The sequence below is a fragment of the Theropithecus gelada genome, chromosome 1, assembly GCF_003255815.1.
Source record: "Theropithecus gelada isolate Dixy chromosome 1, Tgel_1.0, whole genome shotgun sequence".
In the NCBI taxonomy this organism is placed as follows: domain Eukaryota; kingdom Metazoa; phylum Chordata; class Mammalia; order Primates; family Cercopithecidae; genus Theropithecus; species Theropithecus gelada.
Genome location: NC_037668.1, coordinates 186406393 through 186431346, shown reverse-complemented (window position 1 = coordinate 186431346; position 24954 = coordinate 186406393). Strand labels below are relative to the sequence as shown.

At 35.3% G+C, this 24954-nt stretch overlaps 1 protein-coding gene across 6 annotated transcripts in view; it reads left to right on the top strand.

Annotated features, from left to right (window-relative positions):
• The window catches only part of TDRD5 (tudor domain containing 5), a 95638-nt gene that overhangs the window by 51368 nt on the left and 19316 nt on the right, over window positions 1–24954 (top strand). For 4 of the 6 annotated variants that reach the window (XM_025396871.1, XM_025396879.1, XM_025396863.1 and 1 more), the window contains 4 exons: window positions 6906–7106; window positions 8100–8258; window positions 18158–18340; window positions 19420–19560. In XM_025396871.1, coding sequence (XP_025252656.1) covers window positions 6906–7106; window positions 8100–8258; window positions 18158–18340; window positions 19420–19560 — 684 coding nt within the window. Of the gene's footprint in view, window positions 1–6905; window positions 7107–8099; window positions 8259–10254; window positions 10417–18157; window positions 18341–19419; window positions 19561–24954 lie in introns of all 6 variants that reach the window. The other 2 variants (XM_025396853.1, XM_025396842.1) reach the window with 1 other exon arrangement.

Genomic DNA, 24954 nt, shown 5'->3' with positions numbered 1-24954 from the left:
AAAAAAAAAAAAAAAAAAAAAAAAAAAAAAAAAAAAGAAGAAAGAAAAACTCACTTCTGTAATCCCAGCACTTTGGGAGGCCGAGGCAGGCGGATCTCCTGAGGTCAGGAGTTCAAGACCAGCCTAGCCAACATGGTGAAACCCCATCTCCACTAAAAATACAAAAAGCCGGGCATGGTGGTGGGTGCCTGTAATCTTAGCTACTCTGGAGGCTGAGACGGGATAATCGCTTGAACCCAGGAGGTGGAGGTTGCAGTGAGCCGAGATTGTGCCACTGCACACCATCCAGGGCAACAAAGAGCGAAACTCCGTCTCCCAAAAAAAAGAAAGAAAAAGAAGAAAAATTACTGTAATTCCATCACTCAGACATACATAGTTTAGAAATGTGGTGTATGTTTCTTCCAGTTTATTTTATTGGATATTGGGAGCAAGGGGTTTTTTGTATGGTTTTCAGCATTATTTAAAATAGTAATAATATTTTGTATTCTGCTCTTTTGCTTAGTATTATAGCGTAAGTACTTTTATATGTTAAGTTCTCAATTTTATTGGATTCATAGTGTAATCTGTTAGGCAAATGTGCATCATAGCCTGTTTAACCATTATTGTTTGACATTCAGACTACTTTTAATTTTTGACTATTAGAAACAATGTATGCAAAATATGTTTTTTGATGGAAGCTTGTATTCAAGGTTGTTTTCTTAGTTGCATTTGATTCCCGAATAAGTTTCTTTTTACTATTTTGCCATCAGGAAGCACAGGATTAAATTTGTGACTCAGTTGTAGCCAGTGTTCATTACTTTCATATCAGTCAGATAGCTTCCATTTTTTGTTCTCTTCTTTTTTCTTTTTTCCTTTCTTTCTTTCTTTTTTTTTTTTTTTTTGGAGATGGAGTCTCCCTTCATTGCCCGGACTGGAGTGCAGTGGCACGATCTTGGCTCACTGCAACCTCCGCCTCCCTGGTTCAAGCAATTCTCCTGCCTCAGCCTCCTGAGTAACTGAGATTATAGGCGTGCGCCACTATGCCTGGCTAATTGTTTTATTTTTGTAGAGATGGGGTTTCACCATGTTGTCCAGGCTGGTCTTTAACTCCTGGCCTCAAGTGATCCGCCCGCCCTTAACTCCTGGCCTCAAGTGATCCGCCCGCCCTCGGCCTCCCAAAGTGCTGGGATTACAGGTGTGAGCCACCGCCTCCAGCCCTCCTTTCTTCCTTTCTAAACTCCTTCTGGCCTTAGGGCTTTTGCATATTCTAATCGCTGGAATAGCTTATTCACAGTAATCTCACAGTTGTCCTTCTCGTCATTCAAATTTAAGTCCAAAAGTGATTTCCTCAAAAAGGACTTCTTTGACCTGACAATTAAAAATGCACACTTCACTTCAGTTATTCATTGTCACCTTGTTTTATCTTCATACTGCTTTATCATTATCTGATATTGTCTTGTTTGTTTATGCATGACCGTGTGAGCCCCTGAAATTAGGGAAATTGTCTTGTTCACCACTGAATCTCCAGTGCCCAGAGCAATGGCTTTGTGCGTGGTAAATGCTCAATAACTAGGTTTTTAACTAAATGACTCTATCTCACTTTATTTCTGTGTCTTTTTTTCTGATTTAAAAAATAATTAATGCATTTGGTAATAGCATAATAGCAACAGACTATTATGCCCATTAGCAAAATCGGAAGCAGGCAATAAAGCAGAAGTTAAATGGCAATGGAACTTTTCAAGCTTCTTTTCTGAGAATTTGCAGTCTTACTGTCTTAAAGAATTATAAGACATTGTTTGGAAATAGCAGAACAGCTGGAAGTTAGGGTGGAAATACTTGAAAGTAGGGAACCACAGAATGGATGAGTTCCCAAATCATTATATATGATCTGCCCAAATCCTTGGGTGACTACTGAACTATCTTAAGTGCTGGGGAGAGCTCAGTAGCCTGGTGAGAAATCAACAGTTGGCATTTGAGGTGACTGAACAGAGATTTCTGTTGCTACAGACTGCAGACGAGACAGTTTAGAGTTTGGGTCCAGACAGTTTTAACTGCCAGTTAAAACAAATCACTCTTGAGAAGAGCGTAACAGAATCCAGAAGCTCTAAAACATATTGATGTTTACTATTTAACTAAAAATCACTAGACATGGAAAAACAAAAAACAAAAACGGGAAAATGTGACATATACTCAAGGAAAAAAGTAGTTGGTAGAAACCAACATTGAGATGTCCCAGACATTGCAGTTAGCAGACAAAGACTTTAAAGCAGCTATTATGAGTATGTTCAAGGACCGAGAGATTTACTCATCATTAAGGAACAGAGAAGGAATTTCTACATTAAGAAACTATTTAAAATAAATGGAAATGCTGGAGTTGTAAAGTGAAATAAATGAAAAGTTTCTGCATAGGCTTAATAGCAGATTTGGAGACAATGGAGGAGTCTATGAACTTTAAAAACAGATCAAAAGAAATTATCCAATATGAAGAAGAGCATAAAAAATAATTAAAATGAAAATGGACAGAGACTTGGTCTCTGGTTCAATATCAGCTACCCCAACAGGGGTGTAATTGGAGTCCCAGAAAAAGAGTTGAGAGAGAGAATAGGATGGAAAAAAGAAAGGCCAAAAATTTCCACAATGTGGTGAAAGAGTCAATATTCAGATCCAAGAATATCAACAAACTCCAAGCAGAATAAATACAAAGAAAACCATACCTAGACACATCATAATCAAACTTCTGGAATCTAAAGTGAAAGGAGAAAATCCTGAAAGCAACGAGAAGGGGGAAAATTCAGGAAACAATAATATGAAAAATAACTAACTGCCCATTGAAAGGAACAACATTGAAATCTGAAAGAGAAAAAGAAATCAAGATGGAATTCTGTATCTAGTGAAAATATCTATCAAAATGAAGAAATGGAGACATTTTCAAAAAGTAAAACCTGACCTCGTTACTAGCAATCTTGAACAACAAGAAATACTGAAGGAAGTTCTTTTAATTCTGAAGTGAAGTGAAACCAAATGGTAATGCAGATCTACAGGGAAGAATGACGATTATGGAAAATGGTTAACATGTGGGCAAATATGAAAAACTTGTTTTTAATTTTATTCTCTGAATTTCTTTAAAAGACATAGAACTTTCAAACTAAATTGATAATACTGTATGTTGGAGTTTATAGCATATGTTGATGTAATATATATTTATCCCAAAAGTCTTAGTGCAGTTTAAGCTGTAATAACTACAGAAGTATAAAGGCTACAAATCATGAAATTATTCAAAAGTTTAATTTTTAACCTAATATATACTTGTTTGTATGTAATACTCATTTTGTAAATTTTGAGTAATTTTTTAATCTTTTTTGTTGCAACTTTTACCACCCCAACAAAAATTAAAATTAATATTTATAGTAGACTTTTCATTTTTTATTCCTTCTTGACTTTTTTGATGTCATTTAAATTTTGTTTTTGGCATAAATTGTTCATAATTTTTTTTGTCCTTTTGATGTTGACATCTGTAGTGATATGTCCTTTTACGTTCCAAATATGTATTTGTATCTTTTTTAAGGATCTAAAGAGACAGATATTTGCCATTTTGAATAGTTTTTTCAAAGAACCAAGTTTGGCTTTCTTGTTTCTATTATAAACATTTTTTTTCTATTTTGTTTATTTCTGTCTTATTTTTACTGTTTCCTTAATTCTACTTTCTTTGGGTTTATTTTGCTCTTCTTTCCCTAACTTCTTGATGTGCAAGCTTAGGTTATTTCTAGCCTCATAAGTTTTATGAGTGGATCTCATAAGATTTACTGTGTAGTAATTTTATTATTGTTCAGTTAAAAATATTTCCTAATTTATATTTTGCTTTCTTATTTGATTCATGGATTATTTAGAAGTTTCTCAGTTTATAAACATTTTTCTAATTTGTCCTTTTGTAGTTGATTTCTAGTTTAAATACACTGTGGTCAGAGATCATCCTCTGGATAGTATCAGCCTTTTAAATAGGAGGCTGCTAGATGGTCCAGTATAGTGTCACTTTTGGTAAATGGTTGTGTCTTCTTTAAAAGTGTATATTCTGCAGTTGTTGAGTATAATATTTTATATATGTCCATAAGGTCAACTTTATTGTGTGAAACTCTTACTCGTTCTGATTTTTCTGTATTGCTTTTCTGTAATTATTGAAAGAAGTGTGGCTTTTGTCTATGATTATTCTTTTGTGTATTTCTTCCTATAGTTCAGTCAGTTTTTCTTTTGTATACAATTGAGGCTATATTATTAGGTACATATACAGTACCAAAATTGTTATATCTTCCTGGCAGACCGAATGTTTTATCATTATGAAGTTAACCTCTTTTATTTCTACTAATGCAAAAAAAAAAAAAAAAGTATTTTGTCTGCTGTTAATATAACTATCATTTTCTATTTAATATTATCGTGGTTTGTTTTTAAACTGTCATTCTACTTTCAACCCTTCTGTATCTTTATATTTAGATATGTCTTTTATGAACTATATAGTTGTATTTTTTTTTAATCCAGGCTAATACCTTTTGTCTTTCACCCAGAATGTTTAGAGTCATTACATTTATTGTAATAATTGAAATATCTGGGTTTAACTCTTACACTTTATTTTGTGTATACTGTATAGTCTACTTATTCTTTTTCTCACCATGCATGCCTTATTTTGAAGAGATTTTTTAAATAATTCACTAAGAAATACACTATTATTTTAATAATTGATCTAGGAAATACAATATGTATAACAATGCAAGGATATTAGAGCACTTTAACTCCTTTACCCTCCTCTTCTGACCTTTTTGTTGTGTAATGTTACCATTTTTAACCCCTCAAGAAATTGCATAAAATAATGTCAATTTAGATTTAATTATATATTTCTCTGCCCTTCATTCTTCAGTCAAACCCTTGTCGGGACCTGTTTTCCTTCATTTGATTAGGATTTTATTTAATGAGGGTCAGCTGATAGCAAAGTTGTATTTTTCCGAAAATATCATTTATTTTTCACTTATTATAGTAACATGTATTTACTAAGTATAGAATTCTAGGTTAGCAGTTAGTATCTTTAGCACATTGAAGATACCATTACTGGCTTCTGGTTTCCCTTATCGTTTTCTGAGAAGTCAGCTGTCAGTTTAATAGATTTTCTCCTTTGAAGGTAGTGTCCTTTCTGTCTCTAGGCGTTTTAAAATTTTCTATTAGTTGCTCATGTTCTTCAGTATTAGTGTTATGTGTTTATGTGTGAATTTATTATTTATGCTACTTTATGGTTCATCAGATTTCTTTTGTGTTTTGTTACTTTTTTTAATCTTGCAAATTCCCAACCATTATCTCTTCAATTACTGCCTATTTCCCATATTTATATTTGTATTCTTCTTATTTCTGCTGCTTTTTTTCTGGAACCATAATTAAAAGTGTTAAAACTTCTTAGTTTTTCTTCCATTTCTCTTAACTTTTCTATCATATTTTACATCTGTCTGTCTTTCTATGCTGCATTCTGGGAAATTTTTTCCAGAATACCTCACCCTTTACCAATTTACTCTTTAATTATATCTGATCTGTTATTGAATTAACCTATGAAGTTTTTAATTTTGGTTATCATGTTTTTACCTTCTAAAACTTCTTAGTTCTGCTAGATCAATTTTTATAGATTGCTAATTTCTGCAGAAGCTTTCAAGCTGAACTGGTTTTTGTTTGGGTTTTTTTGGCTTTAAGCATAGTAAGTTTAGTTGTTTTATAATTTGTCTAGAAGTTAAAATATCTAAAATTGAGGATTTGTTAATATTGTTTCTGTTCTTTTTTGAGTCATTGTTTCTTTGTGTGTTTTATTATCTTTGCCTATGTACTGCTCATTGTTTTTGAAAAATTAACCAGAAGAATGGTTGAATAATAAAGGCTGAGGTTGCCTACCTCCAGAAAGGATTTACATGTGCTTCTGCCAGATATTTAGAAATATTACCGGTCTGGGACCATGTTAATTTAAATTAACAACTTGAGGATGTGTAGACCACCCTGGTAATGTGAAAATTGAACTGCAAATCCATGTGAAGGATAATTTATTTTCTTCCTTCCTTACCCTGAGAGTGTATCTCCTTAGGGACTCAGTTTAATGAAGGAAAGTTCTCCTGTAAACTCCCCACCATGGGTGCACCCCGGCTTTGATGTCTGTCTGACCTGTTACACCGTCCGGTGGGTCACGCCTGTAATCCCAGAATTTTGGGAGGCCGAGGCAGGTGGATCACCTGAGGTCAGGAGCTCAAGACCAGCCTGGCCAACATGGTGAAACCCTGTCTCTACTAAAAATACAAAAATCAGCCGGGTGTGGTGGCATGCACCTGTAATCCCAGCTACTCAGGAGACTGAGGCAGGAGAATCGCTTGAACCCGAGAGGTAGAGGTCGCAGTGAGCCGAGATCACGCCTTTGCATTCCAGCCGGGGTGACAGAGCAAGACTCTGTCTCAAAACAAAAAGAAAAAAACCAAAGTTCAAATTACCTGGATTAGCAGGTTCCCTTAAGACAAAAGTAGTTCCCATTTTCCCTTCAGTTTTGGCCTGATAATTTGTTCAAGCTTGTCAGTTCTTTGATGCCTTTTGGATATATTTCATAATTCTTTTACCTAGAATTTTTAGTTTTCTTTGGGAGGGTTGGTCTAATAATCTAACTCACAGTTTCTGAAAATGGAAGTTGCACATTACATAATTATTTAAATTTTTTCAGTAATTGCATTTTTTATCATTTTTCCTTTATTCTGACTTTTCTCATCCCCAAATAATATATATCCTCCTATGTGTTATTCTAGTACTTTTATGGTTTTATTTCCACTTCAATCTCTAGTTCATCAGAATTCATTGTTGTATATGGTTATTATAATTCATGTTTAGATCTATCACCTGAATCCAATATCTTGATCATATTTCAGGAACACTGGACATCGAAAGCTATTTTGCAGTTCCAGAAGTTGTGCGGTTTGAAGCCATTAGTAGGGGTAGTGGATGAATATGTAGATGGAATCCTTAACATTTTTTTGTGTGACACATCCTCAAACGAAGATATCTATTTCCATCATGTCTTGAGAACAGAGGGCCATGCTATTGTATGCCGAGAAAATATCTCTTCTAAGGTGGAGCAGTCTGGATGTATTTTGTAATATATTTTGTTTAATTTCACCACGTCAAGGTATAAGATAATTTAATAAAGAAGTTTATTTGGTTTATTCTTTAACCAATTAGAGACATCCATGAGATTCCTGGCTTTTTAATGCAAAGCACTCCTAATTTTCAGATGACCACAGAAAAACTGCATTTGACTAATTGTCCTTTGAAATGGGAATACTTTTATTTTAAATTATTAATTTAAAAAGTAGTTATCTGGCCGGGCACAGTGGCTCATGCCTGTAATCCCAGCTACTCGGGAGGCTGAGGCAGAGAATCGCTTGAACCCGGGGGGTGGAGGTTGCAGTGAGCCAAGATGATGCCACTGTGCTCCAGCCTGGGCAACAGAGCAAGACTCTGTCTCAAATAATAATAATAATAATAATAAAATAAAAAGTAGTTATCTGAAGTTGTCCTAGAGAAGAATAACACTCCTATTTTGCAATTATTGATAGCATCTGTTTCACTGTTATGTTGATAATTTTTGTAACTAGCAAAAACTGTCAATAATGGAGACATTTTTAACTTAAAATTTGGAAGATAGGCTGGGCGTGGTGGCTCACACCTGTAATTCCAGTACTTTGGGAGGCCAAGGTGGGTGGATCAGGAGGTCAGGAGATCGAGACCATCCTGGCTAACACAGTGAAACCCCGTCTCCACTAAAAATACAAAAAATTAGCCAGGTGTGGTGACACGCGCCTGTAGTCCCAGCTACTCAGGAAGCCGAGGCAGGAGAATCACTCAAACCTGGGAGGCAGAGGTTGCAGTGAGCCGAGATCACGCCACCGCGCTCCACCCTGGGTGACAGAGTGAGACTCCGTCTCAAAAAGAAAAAATAATAAATAAAATAAAATTCGGAAGATAATATACTTCCATAGTATTTGAAAGTTACTAAGTGCTTTCTCACCCTTTTTCTGTTGGTCATGTAAATTAAACCATCCCTTTTCTTTTTTTAATCTTAGGGTTTCAGTGAGCTCAACCCTTTAGCTTTATACACGAAATCCAGTGGAGGGCCAGAGGACATTGTCTTGACAGAACTGGGTTATCCTTCCCAGCAGCACTATTTTAATGAAGACCGAAAGATAAGTCCACAGTCAAAAGAGAGTGAGTTACATATCCTGGTAAGAGATGTTTGCAAATACTATTATAATTCTTTTTATTACTGTAATCCTCATTTTTTTAGATGAAGAAACCAAGGCTTTACAAATTTTGGGGAGTTTGGAAATTTTGCACAGTGATCTTAACAATTTGTCTCTTTATTTGCTGGCTTAAACATTTGCTTCAGTCATGCTTCCTCCTGAACAATTGCTCTTATATACTAAATTCCACTGCTGCCTTTGTGCAGTTGTGACTTCACTACACTGACTCTGAATGCTATTCTTCCCTCTGCAATACACAGGTTCTTCTGGTATTCTCGTTTCTTACTTTCCCTATAAACTTTCAGCAACTCCTCCCTTCACAGTAATAATAGTATTATAATATTATTATGTATTTTTTCCAGCTCACAGTAATAAGAACAACAGCATTATTTATTGAACTTGTACCACATGGCAGGCACTGTTAAAAGCATTCACATGTGTTAACTAATTTAATCTTTACAGCAACTTACCAGGTTTGTACTTTCGTATCTTCATTATACAGACAGCTTGTACATCTCTAATGCACAAACCCAAAACCTGAAATGCTCCAAAATCTCAAAATTTTTGAGTCCTGACATAATATCACAAGTGGAAAGTTCCACACCTAAACCTGTATGACAGGTTGCAGTCAAAATGTAGTCCAAACTGTTTCATGTACAAAATTATTTAAAATATTATGTAAAATTACCTTCAAGCTATGCATATAATGTATACATGAAACATAAATGAATTCCATATTAGACTTGGGTCTTATTCCCAGGATATCTCATGTATATGCAAATGTTTCAAAATCCAAAATTATCCAAAATCTGCAACACTTTTTGTCCCAAGCATTTTAGGTAAGGGATACTCAATGTGTAAAAGGCAAGTGAAGCATATGGTGAGGACTTAATGTTTCTTGAACAAATAAACCATGTCCTCCAAGTCTTATATTCCTCACGACAACAGATACTGGGCTAAGAATACAGGATGTGTTTAATTTGAGGGCCAAATATGTTTTATTTTATTGATACAATGTCTTTTTATTTCCTTTGAATAAAATGTAAAAATATTATTTTGTTTAATGTGTTTTATATATCTGACTTTTAAAATTATAGAGATGATTTTTTGAGTAGACATTTACTAATTATTAGAAAAGATAAAGGCCATTTTGACTACTGGGAGATTACCTATTATGAAAATTATGTACTGATGTTTCCTACTGCATGTTCAAAACAATATACAGTTTTTTAGATTTCTAGCTAATGTTAAAATTAATGAAGCTTATATGCCCATAACACTTTCCAAAGCCTGAATTTTTCTTAGTCATTATTACTGGATTAGGATAATTCTGTTTCTTCATTCTTAAATAGTAAGTTGAATTCAACCTTTAATATTTTTAGAATATCCTATCACTCTGTTGGTGTCTTCAAATAATCATAGTTTTATTCTGGAGATGAAATAAGAACCATCTTTTCTGCAAAAGAGAAAGGGCTTAAAACTCTACTATTCCACCCTAGTCTGTACTTTGACATATTAAGCCTCCCATATGCTACACACACACCTACATCTCTACACCCAGTTCCTTGTGAATTCCTACTCATCTTTTAAGTGTTATCTTCTTCATTGCATCTTCTCAGATGTCCTCTTCTATCAGTCATATTTTGGTCATATCTTTGTGATGGCTGGACTTGGAAGACTGATTCTAGGTCTTTCCACAATATTTTTTAGTTCCTTTAGTAGAGCCAGAATCTGTTACATTCATCTTTGTATTCACGGAGCTGTCTTGTAGACATTTCATAATAAAGGCTCAATAAATGTTCATTGGCTTGAACTAGTATAGCAGGATGGGAAGACCTAGGATCGTGGATAAAGCTATAAAATAATGTAGCATTTGTGTGAACCGTAGCAAAAACTTCCCCCCAAAATGTATAGGCATGTAGATTTTGGAAACAGCGTTAATATTGAAAATAAAGGAATTCTCTTTCATATCTACTAGCAAGATATTAATGATGAAAAGTGTTTAAGTCATCTTAAATCTGAGTCAAAGGAGCCATTAAAGGATTCTGAATTTGATTCTTTGAAAACCTGTAATAAGAGCTTTGAAGAAGATCCAAAGTGGTCCAACCCAGAGCCAAATGATCTGAAGGAAGAAAATGAGGTAGGAGAAGGAAAGATAGTCTTTGAATATGTAATTAATATAATACACTGAATTCATAAGTGAAGAGGATGGGAATAAACTCTCTTTAAACCCCGCTGCTTTTAGTATTACAAATTCTTGGGCCAAGTGCGGTGGTTCACACCTGTAATCCCAGCACTTTGGGAGGCTGAGGCGGGCAGATCACTTGAGGTCAGGAGTTCGAGACCAGCATGGTCAACACGATGAAACCCTGTCTTTACAAAATGTACCAAAAAAAATTAGCCAGCCATGATGGCATGTGCCTGTAATCCCAGCTACTCAGGAGGCTGGGGTTTGAGAATGCTTGAACCCGGGAGGTGGAGGTGGCAGTGAGCTGAGATCGTGCCACTGCACTTCAGCCTGGGTGATAGAGAGAGACTCTGTCTCAAAAAAGTAAATAAAATAAATAAATAAATAAATTCGTTCATAGTAACCAATGCCAAAGTTGTAGCAACATAACCTTGATCATAAAAAAGGTATCTGGCTTTGATGTGTTAGTTAATATCCTGTGACTTGGGGTGATCTTCAAGAATTATACAGTGGCTAGAAACTAGTATCAAGAAATTATATTTTGAAAAACTCATTGGGAAAAATATTTACAACTTTTTTGGAGGATGTATTTTTATTTTAATCGAATGTTTATGTATACAAAACTTAGGATCCCCCATGACTCCTTCCCCTGTATTTCCTATTTCCCAGAGCAACCACGTTTATCTCTTTTAGCTGTTTTTGGAATTTACTTCTGTTTCTTTCATTAAATAACATCCTCATGTTGTTATTTCCTGATTTTTCAGTTTTAAGTATCTGTGGATTTGCCACTATGAAAGATGAGGGCTTAGTTCTCTTTCATTGCCTTACCATCATCACACACAAACATAACCTTTTTGTCCCTTCCCCCTACCATGTTTTGATGTAGTATGTCAAACTTTCCATCAGATCACCATTCAATATTTATATTACTGTGACTATGTAAATGCTCTTCGCAGCTTGGCCAAGTATTATAGTACACTCTTACACCTTTTTCTTCCCTTGTATAACTTTTTTTCATGTTAATATTTCTTTCCTTTTATAATAAATTAACACATAGTAAAATGGACTCTTTTGGTTCTATCAACTTTAATAAATGCGTAGATTTGTGTAACCAACACTGCGATTGGGATGCAGAACAGCTTCAATATCTAAAATAACGCTTGTGCTACCGCTTTGTAATCACAGTCTCCCCACATCCCTAACCCCTAGCAACTGGTCTGGGGTCTGTTTTCTGTCACTCTAGTTTTACCTTTTCAGGACTGTCGTGTAAGTAGAATCATATAGTATGTAACCTTTGGAGACTGGCTTCTTTCATTCAGTATAGTTCTGTACCTTTGAGATTCATCCAAGCTCTTGCATGTATCAATAATATGTTCTTTTTGATTGCTGAATAGTATTTTATAGTATAAATATGCCACAGTTTGTATACCCATTCACCTATTGAAGGACATTTGGGGTTGTTTCCAGTTTGGGGTATTTATTCAAGAGCTGCTATAAATATTCATGTACAGGTTTTTGTGTGAACATAAGCTTCATTTATCTAGGGTAAATACCCAGGAGTAAGATTGCTGGGTCATGTGATAAGTGTATGTCAAACTTTTTTCCAGAGTGACTATACCATTTTGCATTTTCACCAGCAATATATGAGTTCCAGTTGCTCCGTTTTCTTGTCAGCACTTGACATTGTCAGTAATTTTGCTTTAGCCATTTCAATAGATGTGTAGTAGTATCACAGCATGATTTTAAATTTGAGTGATTAATGATGTTGAACATCTTTTCATGTGCTTAGTTGTCATCTATACACAATTCTTGGTGAAATTTCTGTTGAAATCTTTTTCCCATTTTTTGATTGGGTTGTTTTCTTACTCTTGAGTTTTGAGAGTTCTTTATGTATTTGGGATACTAGTTCTTTGTCAAATAATGTGATTTTCAAATATATTCTCCCACTTGTAGCTTGTCTTTTCATTCTCTTAATATTGTCTTTCATACAGAAGTTTTTAATTTTGAAAAAACCTAACATATCAACTTGTTTTCTGTTATGGACAGTGTTTCCAGTGTCAAGACATCTTGAGTTAATTTTAGTATAAGGCATGAAATTTAGGTCAGGTTTCATTTTGTTACATGTGGATGTCCAATTGATCCAGCATCCTTTGTTGAGAAGGCTATCCTATCTCCATTGAATTGTCTTTGAAGCTTTATCAAAAATCAATTGTCTATATTTCTGTAAGTCTATTTCTAGATTCTATGTTCTTCTCTAGTGACCTATATGTATGTCTCTTCATCACTACCACATTGTCTTGATTACTGTAACCTTATATAGTACCTCTTAAAATCCGGTAGTATTGGCTGGGCGCAGTGGCTCATGCCTATAATCCTAGCACTTTGGGAGGCTGAGGTGGGGGGATTACCTGAGGTCAGGAGTTCAGGACCAGCCTGGCCAACATGGTGAAACGCTGTCTCTACTAAAACATACAAAACCTAGCTGGGTGTGGTGGTGGGCACCTATAATCGCAGCTACTTGGGAGGCTGAGACAGGAGAATTACTTGAACCCGGAAGGCGGAGGGAGGTTGCAGTGAACTGAGATCACACCATTGCACTCCAGCCTGGATGACAAGAGCAAAACTCTGTCTCAAGAAAAAAAAAATCAGGTAGTATGATTCCTCCTATTGTATACTTTTTCAAAATTGTTTTTAATATTTTGGTTCCTTTTACTGTCCTTATACATTTTAGAATCAGTTTGTCTATACCTGAGATTTTGATTGGAGTTGTGTTATATATATAGATAATTTTGAGGAAAGTTGATACTTTAGTCCATGAACATGGTATATCTCCCCATGTATTTAGGTTTTCTTTTATTTCTTCAACAGTGTTATAATTTTCAGTGTACAGGATCTGTACATGTTCTGTTAATTTTATTCCTAAGTATTTCACTTATTTTGAGAGCTATTATAAATGTTTTCCCCAATTTTTGTATTTTAATTGCTAGTATATAGAAATTGGTATTTTTTTGAACTACCTAACCTCACTAATCAATTCTAGGGGGTGTTTTGTTGATTTCGTTTGTGATTTTCTATATCAGTAATGTTGTCTGCATTTGTATATGCAAATGGATGTCTGTTTTCATGAGGTATTGGTCTGTAGTTTTCTTGTATTGTCTTTGGTTTTTGTACTGGTTAAGCCTGGCCTCATAAAATAAATCTGAATATGTTGCCCTCTTTGCTGTTTTCTGGGAAAGATTATGTAGAATTGTATTTCCTTTTTATTTATTTTTGTTGTTTGTGTGGATCTTTATTTTCTTAGTTTTTTAATTAAGTAAAATTGCATATATGGTGTACATGTTTCAATATATGTGTACATTGTAGCATGTATAAGTCAAGCTATTTAGCATATGCATTACCTCACATATTTGTATTTTTTTGTGGTGAAAACACTTAAAATCTACTCTGCTGACAATTTTTAAGTATACATTATGTCACTATGTCACTATTAACTGTATAGTTAATAGTTAACATCACTATTACCAAGATGTATAGCAGATCTCTTGAACTTACTCCTCCTGTCTACTGAAATTTTGTGTCCTTTGACCAACATCTGCCCAATCCCTCCACCTCCTAGCCTCTGGTAACTGCTATGTCAGTCTGCTTTTTTAGATTCCACGTGTAAGTGAGATTGTGTTATTTGTCTTTCTGTGTCTGGCTTCTTTTATGTAACAGTGTCCTCCTGGTTCATCCATTTTGTCACATATTACAAGATTTCCTTCTTTTTAAAGGCTGAATAGTATTACATTGTGTATATGTAGCACGTTTTCTTTATTTGTTTATTGAGGTACATTTTGTACAGGGTGATAGTGTCCTAATAAAATGAGTTGGAAGTATTCGCTTATCTGTTTTCTGGAAACGATTATATAAAATCGAGTTCTTTTTCAGGGAGAGAAGTTGATTTTTAAAATGTTTGCTATTACCTTATAAAACCATCTGGGCCCGGAGACTTTTTCCCAGGAGAATTTAAATTATAAAATCAATTGCTTTAATAGATACAGGATTATTCAAATCAGCTATTTTATCTTAGTCTTGGTATTTTGTGGTTTTTGAGGAAGTGACTCATTTATCAAATGAGGAATTGGTTCACTTCATCTAAGTTGTCAACTATATCTATAACATTGTTTATAGTATTCCCTTATCCTTTTGTTATCTGCAGGGTCTGCAGTGATAATCTTCTATTACATTCCTGATGTTGGCAATTTGTCTTCTCCCCTTTTTGTTAGTCTTGCTAGAGATTTATCCATTTTATTAAACTTCCCATTCCCAGAGAATAAGCTTTTGGTGTCACTGGTTTTATCTCTTGTCTTTCTGTTTTCAAGTTCATTTATTTCTTTCTTGTTTTATTTTCTTTGGGTTTATTTTTGCTTTCTTTTTCTATTTTTTTTTAAGATGGAAATTTATTGATTTGAGACCTTTCTTTTCTAATATATATAAGCATTGATCTATGAGTCTCTACATATCACTTTAGCTGCATTTCACAAATTTGAACATATCGTATTTTCGTTTTCTTTCAGTTCAAATATTTTATAATTTATTTTGAGATATTATCTTTGATCCATGAATTATTTGGAAGTATGTTGTTTAATTTTCAGGTGTTCGGAAATTTTCATGTTAACTTTCTGTTATTTCTTTCCAGTATAATATGGTCTTAGAACATACTTAGTATGATTTCAGTTCTTTAAATTTGTTAAGGTTTGTTTTGTCAAAACAGGATGTGGTCTAGCTTGGTAAATGTCCATGTGTCTTTAAAAAAAATGTGTATTCTGTTGTTGGGTGGAGTTTCTATAAATGTCAGATCCAGTTGACTGGTTGTATTGTTCAGTTCTTCTGCTCCTTGCTGTCTACCAATTTTGTTGATTACTGAGAAGAACAGTGAAGTTTATAACTATAATCTTGGATTTTGTCTATTTCTCCTTTCATTCTATCAGATTTTTTGTTGTGCGTTTTGAAGTTCTGTTGTTAGGTGTTATCCATTTAGGATTCTTATGTCTTGATGAATTGACCCTTTTATCATTATGAAATGTCTTTCTTTATTCACAATTACTTTTTTTTTTGCACTGAAGTCTGCATAATCTGATATCAACATAGCCATTCCAGTTTCCGTGTGTGTGTGTGTGTGTGTGTGTGTGTGTGTGTTTGCCTGGTATATTTTTTTCCATCCTTCTAACCTACCTGTGTCATCATATTTGAAGTAAGTTTCTTGAGACAGCATATAGTTTGATTATTTATTTATTTATTTTATCTTTTTTGAGACGGAGTTTTACTCTTGTTTCCCAGGCTGGAGTGCAATGGCATGATCTCGGCTCACCACAGCCTCTGCCTCTCGGGTTCAAACGATTCTCCTGCCTCAGCCTCCTGAGTAGCTGGGATTACAGGCATGCACCCCATGCCCTGCTAATTTTGTATTTTTAGTAGAGATGGGATTTCTCCATGTTGGTCAGGCTGGTCTCGAACTCCCGACCTCAGATGATCTGCCCACTTTCGCCTCCCAAAGTGCTGGGATTACAGGCTTGAGCCACTGCACTTGGCCTAGTTTGATTATTTTTTAATCCACTCTGACAATCTGAATTTTAGTTAGTATGGTTTGGACCATTTATGTTTAATGTGATTATATATATGTTTTTATTTTATATCTGCCATTTTATTTTTCTGTTTGTTCCCCTGATTTTCATTCATCTGCCTCCTCTTGCTTTCTCTTCGGTTATTTGAACATTTTTTAGTATTCCATTTTATTTACTATGGTTATTTGTTTGTTTATTTATTTATTTATTTGAGATGGAGTCTTGCTCTGTTGCCCAGGCTGGAGTGCAGTGGCACAATCTCGGCTCACTGCAAGCTCCACCTCTCAGATTCATGCCATTCTCCTGCCTCAGCCTCCTGAGTATCTGGGACTACAGGTGCCCATCACCACGCCCAGCTAATTTTTTTGTATTTTCAGTAGAGATGGGGTTTCACCATGTTAGCCAGGATGGTCTCAACCTCCTGACTTCATGATCTGCCCACCTTGGCTTCTCAAAGTACTAAGTTTTTATTATATTTATTTGTACAGTGTTTTTAGTGGTTGCTCTAGGAATTACAGTTGTCATTCTTGACTTTTACAGTGTACTTAGTCAGCATTTTACCACTTTGGAATGTCAGTATCTTACTCTACTATTTAGGTCTTTTTACCCCTTCCTTTTTCCTTTATGCCATCCTTGTCTTATATGTTACACCTACATACAATTTATGATGTTATAGTTTTTGCTTTCCATCTTCAAGAATATTCTTCTAAGAATATTCTTTCAAAGTTCAACAGAATAGTCTATTATATATACCCAGATATTTATCATTTCTGTTGATCTCTCTTTTTCTGATATTCCAAGTTTCCTTCTGATATCTCCTTTCTGTCCAAAGAACTTCCTTTAACAATTATTTTAGAGTAGGTATGCTGACCATGAATTCTCTGTTTTCTTTGTTGAGAATATATTTATTACTTCATTCTTGAAGAATATTTTGGCTGTATATAGAAACCTGGGTTCCCATTTCTTCTCTTTTAGCACTTTAACAGTTTCATTCTTCTTATTGCCCTTCATGGTTTCCGATGCAAAATCCACAGTAATTGAAATTGTTCTTCCTTTATAAGTAATGTGTTATTTTTCTTTGGCTACATTTAAGACAGTTCTTTGTCTTTAGTTTTCAGCAACTTGAGTAGAACCTGTCTAGGCATGTATTGCTTTAGGTTTATCCTGTTTGGGTTTTGGTGAACTTCTTGAAGCTGTAGATTTATGTCTTTCACCAAATTTTGGATGTTTTCAGCCACACTTCTTCAAATTATTTTTCTGCATTATACTCTTTCTGTTTTCCTTATGAGACTCCGATGACACAGATGTTAAATCTTTTGGTATTGTTCCACAGTTCCTGAGGCTCTATTTTGGGTTTTTTGTTTGGTTGTTTTTTTGTTTTTTTCCCCCAATATTTTTTTCTCTTTTGTTTAGATTTGATGATTTCTATGGATCTGTCTTCAAGTTCATGCATTCTTTCATTTCTGTTCTGCTGTTGAAAAGAGGGCCAGGGATCTCAATATTCATTATAAAAACCTTCATTTATTTCCTTAATAATTTTTTATTATGATTGCTCCATCCTCAGTTTTACCCTCCAGAATATTTCTGGTCTTCTGGCAGATAGAGGAGATGTAGTTGCCTGAGTCCTTGGAATAGGGGAGAGTATCTGGAGAGCTAAGTCCTACTTACACAGACATTCAGCCAGTGTGCTTTTTTCATTCCCATTTTACACCCTCAATTCCAAAAACCTTTTAGTACAAATTTCTGAGTTTTTAAGGTATATATTGTATAGATTTGGGTTGCTTCTCAATTTTTTCACTGCAAACTCAGGATTCCACTTTCTTAGGACTGCTTAATCAGTTGTCACTTGTCTACTTTCCTGTACCCAGAAAGTAGATGGTGTTTTCTCCTCTTCTGTTCTCTTTGACTCTAAAAATTATATCCTAAATCTCTTTATTATTTTGGTGGCATTTCAGAAGGGAAAGTAATAAATTGTGAATCCAAACTGTCATGTTTACTTGGAGTCAGGAAAAAACTATAAAACCTAAATTTTATATGCTCATATAGGAACTATAAATGATAGTTTTTCTTTGTCTTCTGTTACATTTTAGGATGAGATCCCCACGGGAATGCCATGCCTGGAGTCAGTGACCATAGGTGATGATATTTGGGATGAGAACTGGTTACCTCTACAGGCTAAGATGGGAAAAGGAGGTGATGCTGCCTCCCATCTATTTACTGCAAGTGTTGATGGAAAGAATCAGTATTCATCACGTAAAGAAATGCCACAGAAGGTTAGATCCTAGGAAAAATAGAAAGCAAATCAGGCTGGGCAATGCAGCTCAAGCCTGTAATCCTAGCAGTTGGGGAGGCCAAGGCAGGTGGATCACTTGAGCTCAGGAGTTCATGACCAGCCTGGGCAACATGGTGAGACCCTGTCTCTACTAAAAATAGCCAGGTGTGGTGGTGTGCACCTGTGCTCCCAGCTACTTGGGAGGTTGAGGTGGGAGGATCAGTGCTTGAGCCTGGGAGCTGGAGGTTGCAATGAGCCAAGATCATGTCGCTACATTCCACCAGCTTGGGTGACAGAATGACACCCTATCTCCAAAAAAATTATAAAAAAAAAAAAAAAAAGGAAAAGAAAGCAAATCAGTACTGAGAAAAGGAAATTTAAATTTAATTGTCTAGGTCTCAAGAAATCTATATATTCTGGAATTCAAAAGTATTTATCAGACCATAATTCAAAGAATACATGATTTTAAAAAATGGTAGTAGCATGTAGGGGGACAGAGGTTTCATCATGGGATAATAAACCATAGACCAATTTTTGCATATCTGCCCTTTTAATCATTGTGATTTTTATTTTATCATTGGCCCCTAGTCAAGGCCCTTAGGATCTATAAATAAATTAAAGAAACCATTTTCTCTAATTTTACTTTTGTTGCTTTAGCCTTGTAATATAACCTCTGGATTTCTGGAGTCAGCATATTTGCTAATATTAGGTCTAACTATGTATATATATAATTTATTTCCCACTGGCTATAATAGTAAGTATCTGAAATTATGTTGCTCCTTCCTGTTTGTGCTATTTAAATACTAGATGATCATGAAAAAAATCATCTAGCCATGAAAAAGATATTAAAGAAAACACTACAAAAAGAGTTGTATTTATTTTTGAGATCCATGTGTTCAGAGTTCAAGATACTGGGTATGGACCAATAGAGCAAGGAGGAAAGTCACACTGATACAGAAAGTTAATAAATACCTTTTTGTTTAATATGTGTTGCTTTCATGCATTTATCTTGCCCAAGTTATCCTCTTTTTGGATCATGGGCACTTTATCTCAGTTTACGTTGCCATTTTTTCATTATAGGACTGGTGTTTGTCTATCCCCAAAGATACATGGGATGATTCTTGGCAGCCTTCAGGCCTTGTAAATGGAACGAAAGTAGTTCATAAACCAGAAGTACTGAGTGCTCAGCAAAAAAATACTGGCACAAACAGGACTCAAAAGGTAAATGTCTAATGCAGGTTATTGGGACAGGTTTGCATAAGGAAGTCCTTTCATTTTTAGAAAGCAAAATTGTCTCAATTTACATAGTTTGATATTGCCTATCTCTTAACAGGTTGCTGTAGCTATTACTGTTGATAAATTTGACTTTTTGGGCTTTGTACTAGAGTTATGAGTGGATTTGCACCCCAGAATACTTGTGGTTAATGACCTCTCTCAGCAGTTGTAGAATGCATATACATAAAATATAGGTTGATTTAAAAATGAAAACATAATTCCTTATTGCTTCAGAAGAGAATCCTGAGCCTAGAAATTTTAAAATGATTAAACCTCTCTTAGAGATAGAGAAAACTGGGATTTTTCTGTAACTTAGTCATAATTTTAAGCTCTGTGTCTGTTGCATAATATAGACTAGTTTCTTCTTTCACATTGCTTTGGCAGAAAGCAGTAATCCTGGCATAGAATATTTGTTTCAGGTTTCCTGAATATATTACGAGCATCCTGAAAACAGCAGGACAATTTGTGTGAATCATGAAATTTGGCTGCCAGACCTCTTTACTTTTTGTGTTACATTGAAAATAAAGAGCTTAAGTCTAGAAGACTTGTTGAAAAGCAAATCTAGGGAGGAAGAACCTTCTAAGTGACACATTTCCTTCAGACTGTGGTTACATTGTATGACAATAATAAAGTCATTCTGTATTTCATAGAATGGTCTCTTCCAGAAATGTAGCTTAATGCATGAATTTAGTTTTAGGATAAAGTAGGCTTTTATATTTTGTTTTTCAGGTTTTTAAAAAAAATACAGCTTTATTGAAATATAATTGATATACCATTATAATTTGCTAAAGTGCACAATTCAATGTTTTTAGGATACACAGCTGTGCAGCTATCACTACAGTCTATTTTAGCATATTTTCATCACCCTCTCAAAAAAACCCACCCATGACCATTAGCAGTCATACTCCTTCCCCTTCCTCTCACAGCCTTAGGCAGCTACTCACTGATCTGCTTTCTGTCTCTACAGATTTGTCTGTTAAAAGGCACACAGTATGTGCTTTTCTGTGATTGTCTTTCACCTAGCATTAATAATGTCTTCAAAATTCATCCTTGTTGTAGCATGAACCAGTACTTCATTCTCTTCTATGGCTGAATAATATTCCCTTCTGTGATATACCACATCTTGTTTATCCATTCATCAACTGGTGGGAATTTGGGCTGCTTTCACATTTTGGCTATTATGCTGCTAGGAATGTTAAGTACAAAGTTTTGTGTGAACACGTTTTAGTTTTTCTTAGGTATATAACTAGGAGTGGAGTTTCTGGATCATACGGTATTTCTGCTTTTAACATTTTATGGAACTGGCCTACTGTTTTTCAAAGTGGCTGCAACATTTTATGTTCCCCCCAGCCGTGTATGAGGGTTCCAGTTCTTCATATCTTCACCAACACTTATTGCCTGTTCTTTTGATTATGGCCATGCTAGTGGATATGAAGGGTGTCTCATTATGGTTTTTACTTCCATATCCCTGATGGCTAATGATGTTGGGTGTCTTTTCATGTGCTTATTGGCAATTTATCTTCTCTGACAAGATATTCAGATCCTTTGCCCATTTTAAAAGTAGGTTGTCTTTTGTTATTTGGATATAAGAAAATACCATATTACAAGTCCCTTATCAGATACATTATTTTCAAATTTTCTACTCTTCTGTGTTTCTTTTTCACTTAATGGTGTCCGTTGCAGCAAAAAAGGTTTTTTTTTGTTTTGTTTTTTTCATTTTTTCTTTTTTAAGTAAAATCCAATAGATTTTTTTATTTGGTTGTTTGAGCTCTTGGTATCCCCTAATAAGCCATTGTCTGACCCAAAGTTACAAAGATTTACACCTGTGTTTTCACCTAAGCATTTTATAATTTTAACTCTTACATTTAGGTTTTGATCCATTTTGAGTTAATTTGTTATGGTGTGAGATAGGGTCCAACTTTATTCTTTTGCATGTGGACATTCAGCTGTATCAGGACTAGTTGTTGAAAGGATGATTCTTTCCCCATGAATTGTCTTGGCATGCTTATTGAAAATCAGCTGACATAAATGATTGGGTTTATTTCTGGACTCTCAATCCTATTCTCTATGTGTCTGTTCCTATACCAGTGTCACATTGTCTTGATTACTCTAGCTGTTTAATAAGTTTTGAAATCAGGAAATCTGAGTCTTCAAACTTTTTCTGTCATGTAGTTTTATACTATTACTTTATACCCCATGAAGAGAATTTACAATGTTAAAATCTTTACTGTATCATAATGAACTTCTTAAGGTGTATTTCTTAAGAAAGTTTTCTTGGCCGGGCGCGGTGGCTCAAGCCTGTAATCCCAGCACTTTGGGAGGCCGAGACGGGCGGATCACGAGGTCAAGAGATCGAGACCATCCTGGGTAACACAGTGAAACCCCGTCTCTACTAAAAAAAAATACAAAAAACTAGCCCGGCGAGGTGGCGGGCGCCTGTAGTCCCAGCTACTCGGGAGGCTGAGGCAGGAGAATGGCATAAACCCGGGAGGCGGAGCTTGCAGTGAGCTGAGATCCGGCCACTGCGCTCCAGCCTGGGGTCCGCGACAGAGCGAGACTCCGTCTCAAAAAAAAAGTTTTCTTTTTCTACCCCTTTTTCTATTCCTATTCTAAAGCAACCTGTACTTACTATGCAGGTTGAATATGCCTTATTCAAAAGGCTTGGGACTGGAAGTATGCTTAGGATATAGTCCTCTCCTGCTGTCTGTATCTTCGACCTCTTTCTACTGGAGTGTTCTCATAAGCATTTAAACATATTAATATACCTTCCATCTAAACAAAATTTAAGCATTATAAATTTTTTAAAACCCACAGTCCTCTCTAGTTACCACACTTGTTTTTCATCCCCTATGTAGACAAACATATTTTGCCTTTGAAAATTATAAAAGTACTACATATGCAGGATTTTAAAATTCAAGTAGTTCTGAAAGTTATGGAAATAAGATATCCTTGCCTCTTCTAATCCAACTCCGTCATAAGCAGTTTCTTGTGTATCTTTCCGAGAAACTAAACACACACATGAGAACATAATACACATACCATTCAGCACCTTTCCATATGAGTACTTACAAACCTACCTCATTGCTTTAAACTCCGGCAGAGTATGGATATGCCATGCTGATTTAAATAGTTCTGATGAATATCTTGTTTTTAAGATTTCGTGTGACTGTCAACAATACTACAGTGATTATCCTTCAAGTCACCATCTGTTCCCATGTTGCTAAATTAGGTGGGCATGTTTTAACCTTACAGTACCTGATTGCTCAGCAATATTTGAAAGTAACCTTGCATTCCTCCTTGAAACATAATCTTCCTTTGGCTTTTGTGATGCCGTGATCTTTTTTCCCCACCTCCCAACGTACTTTCTAGGCTTGCTCCCTGTGATGTCTCCCAGAGTTCTGCCCTATGCCATTTTCTTTCTCCTTGCCATGTTATCATTTATTTTGGTATGTAACTAGATAAACATATTGTAACCCTATGTTTAACATTTTGAGGAACTACCAGGATATTTTCCAGAGCAGCGGTGCCATTTTACATTCCTACCAGCAATTTAAGAGTACTCCAGTTTGTCCATGTCAACACTTGCTGTTCTTGCCAATGATTATAGTCATTTGTCTTTTTTATTATAGCCATTCTAGTGGATGTGAAGTGATTTGGGGCATTTGTTCATGTTATGAAACATGTTTCATAAATCATGAACATGTTTGTTGAGACTAATATGTAGTTCCATTATGGTATATTTCCAAACAACTGTGAGGGAATCAGTCATTTATAACTACAGAAGAATAAATATGGTAGAGCAGTGCTTCTCAAACTATAATGTGCATACAGGTCACCTGGGAATCTTGTTAAAATGCAGATTCTTATCCAGCATATCTGGGGTAGGGATCAAAGCTCTTCATGTCTAGCAGGCTTCCAACTAATGCTGATGTTGCTGAGTGAACACCACTTTTGAGTAGTAAGGCTCTAGATTACTCTTAGAAGGGAAAGACTTATTGTCAACTAATTGCCTAAATTTACTACACATACTTGCTTTCAAATGTCATACAAATTTAGAGTGAAATTCAAAGTGAAAGCTATCAGGATGCATTTAAATATGTGTCAACAGTGCATCTTTCTTAAATCATATTTGTCAAGAAAGAAGATACAGCTTTTTAAAAATGTTTCTATATATTATCTATTACACAGCAAAACATAGGCAGTAGGGCATAATGTAAAAAGCACTGTTCTGTGAATGCTATAATCTAGGGCCTAGTCTTTACCCCTGACTAGTAAGTTTAAACAAGTTACCTTTTGTGCCCTGAGTTTGCCCACCTGCAAAGACTGATTTGAACTAGTAATCTCCCCAGCCTAAAAAATTTATATTAATATTGATTTACTTATTATTGTAGTTTATTGAAAGAATTCACTGATTCTCAGCCTCATTTTAAGTGAAGATAAAAGGTAGCTCAAGTACACATGTGAATTGCATAAACTATGCAAAAATTTGAGTCCAGATCTTTGGTTTCCTGAAATAACATATTGTATTGCCCAGTATAACTATCTGGAGTTTCAGAATTTCTTTTTTGCAACCAAAAAAGGTTATACACACAGGCATTTGTATATTATGTAATTACATAAGCCACATTCATGCCAACTGTCTTTGAAAGTGAGCTGCTATAGATTTTTGCCACAGAAGGAACATTTGCTGATATTAAATGTGTGATGCATATGAGCCAGAAAAACAAGCCTATATCTGTTTGTACATTTATTGTTTCAGTTTGCTCTAGGCAGATCCCAGATGATAAACCACTTAGTTCAGTTTGTTACAGCTTGGTCCGATGGGGTCCTTTTTACTCATGTTAATGCCAGTTGACATCACCAAAGATGAATGCTATTAAATGACCATAGAGTATACTTACTTCAGCAATGACTATATGGTAGGAAATGGGGTCTGTTTCATAATGGTTAAAATTTGGCACTCCCTTCACTTAAGCTCAAGTTCAGTCTCAGTTTGGAAGTTCATCTTTTTCTCTCAAACCCTGGCCTTTTTGTCCCTTCTGAGGAGCATGCAGCTCTTGCCTCCTTTCATGGCTAGCTGCACACACACAGTTTCCCTGACTGAGGACTGAGTGCCCCTTAGGGACGGGGATCCTGTCTGACGGGGAGGTGGCATGGTAGAGCACAGAGAACATAGACTGGCCTCAGTTCAGATCTACACCGTGCCATTTACTGATGGACGTTGGATAACTTAACCACTCTGTAAAAGCATTATGCTAAGTGAAAGAAGACATAGTAGCACCTACCTAGGACACCTGTTCTGATGTTCAAATGAAGAAACACATGCAGATAAGCTAGCAC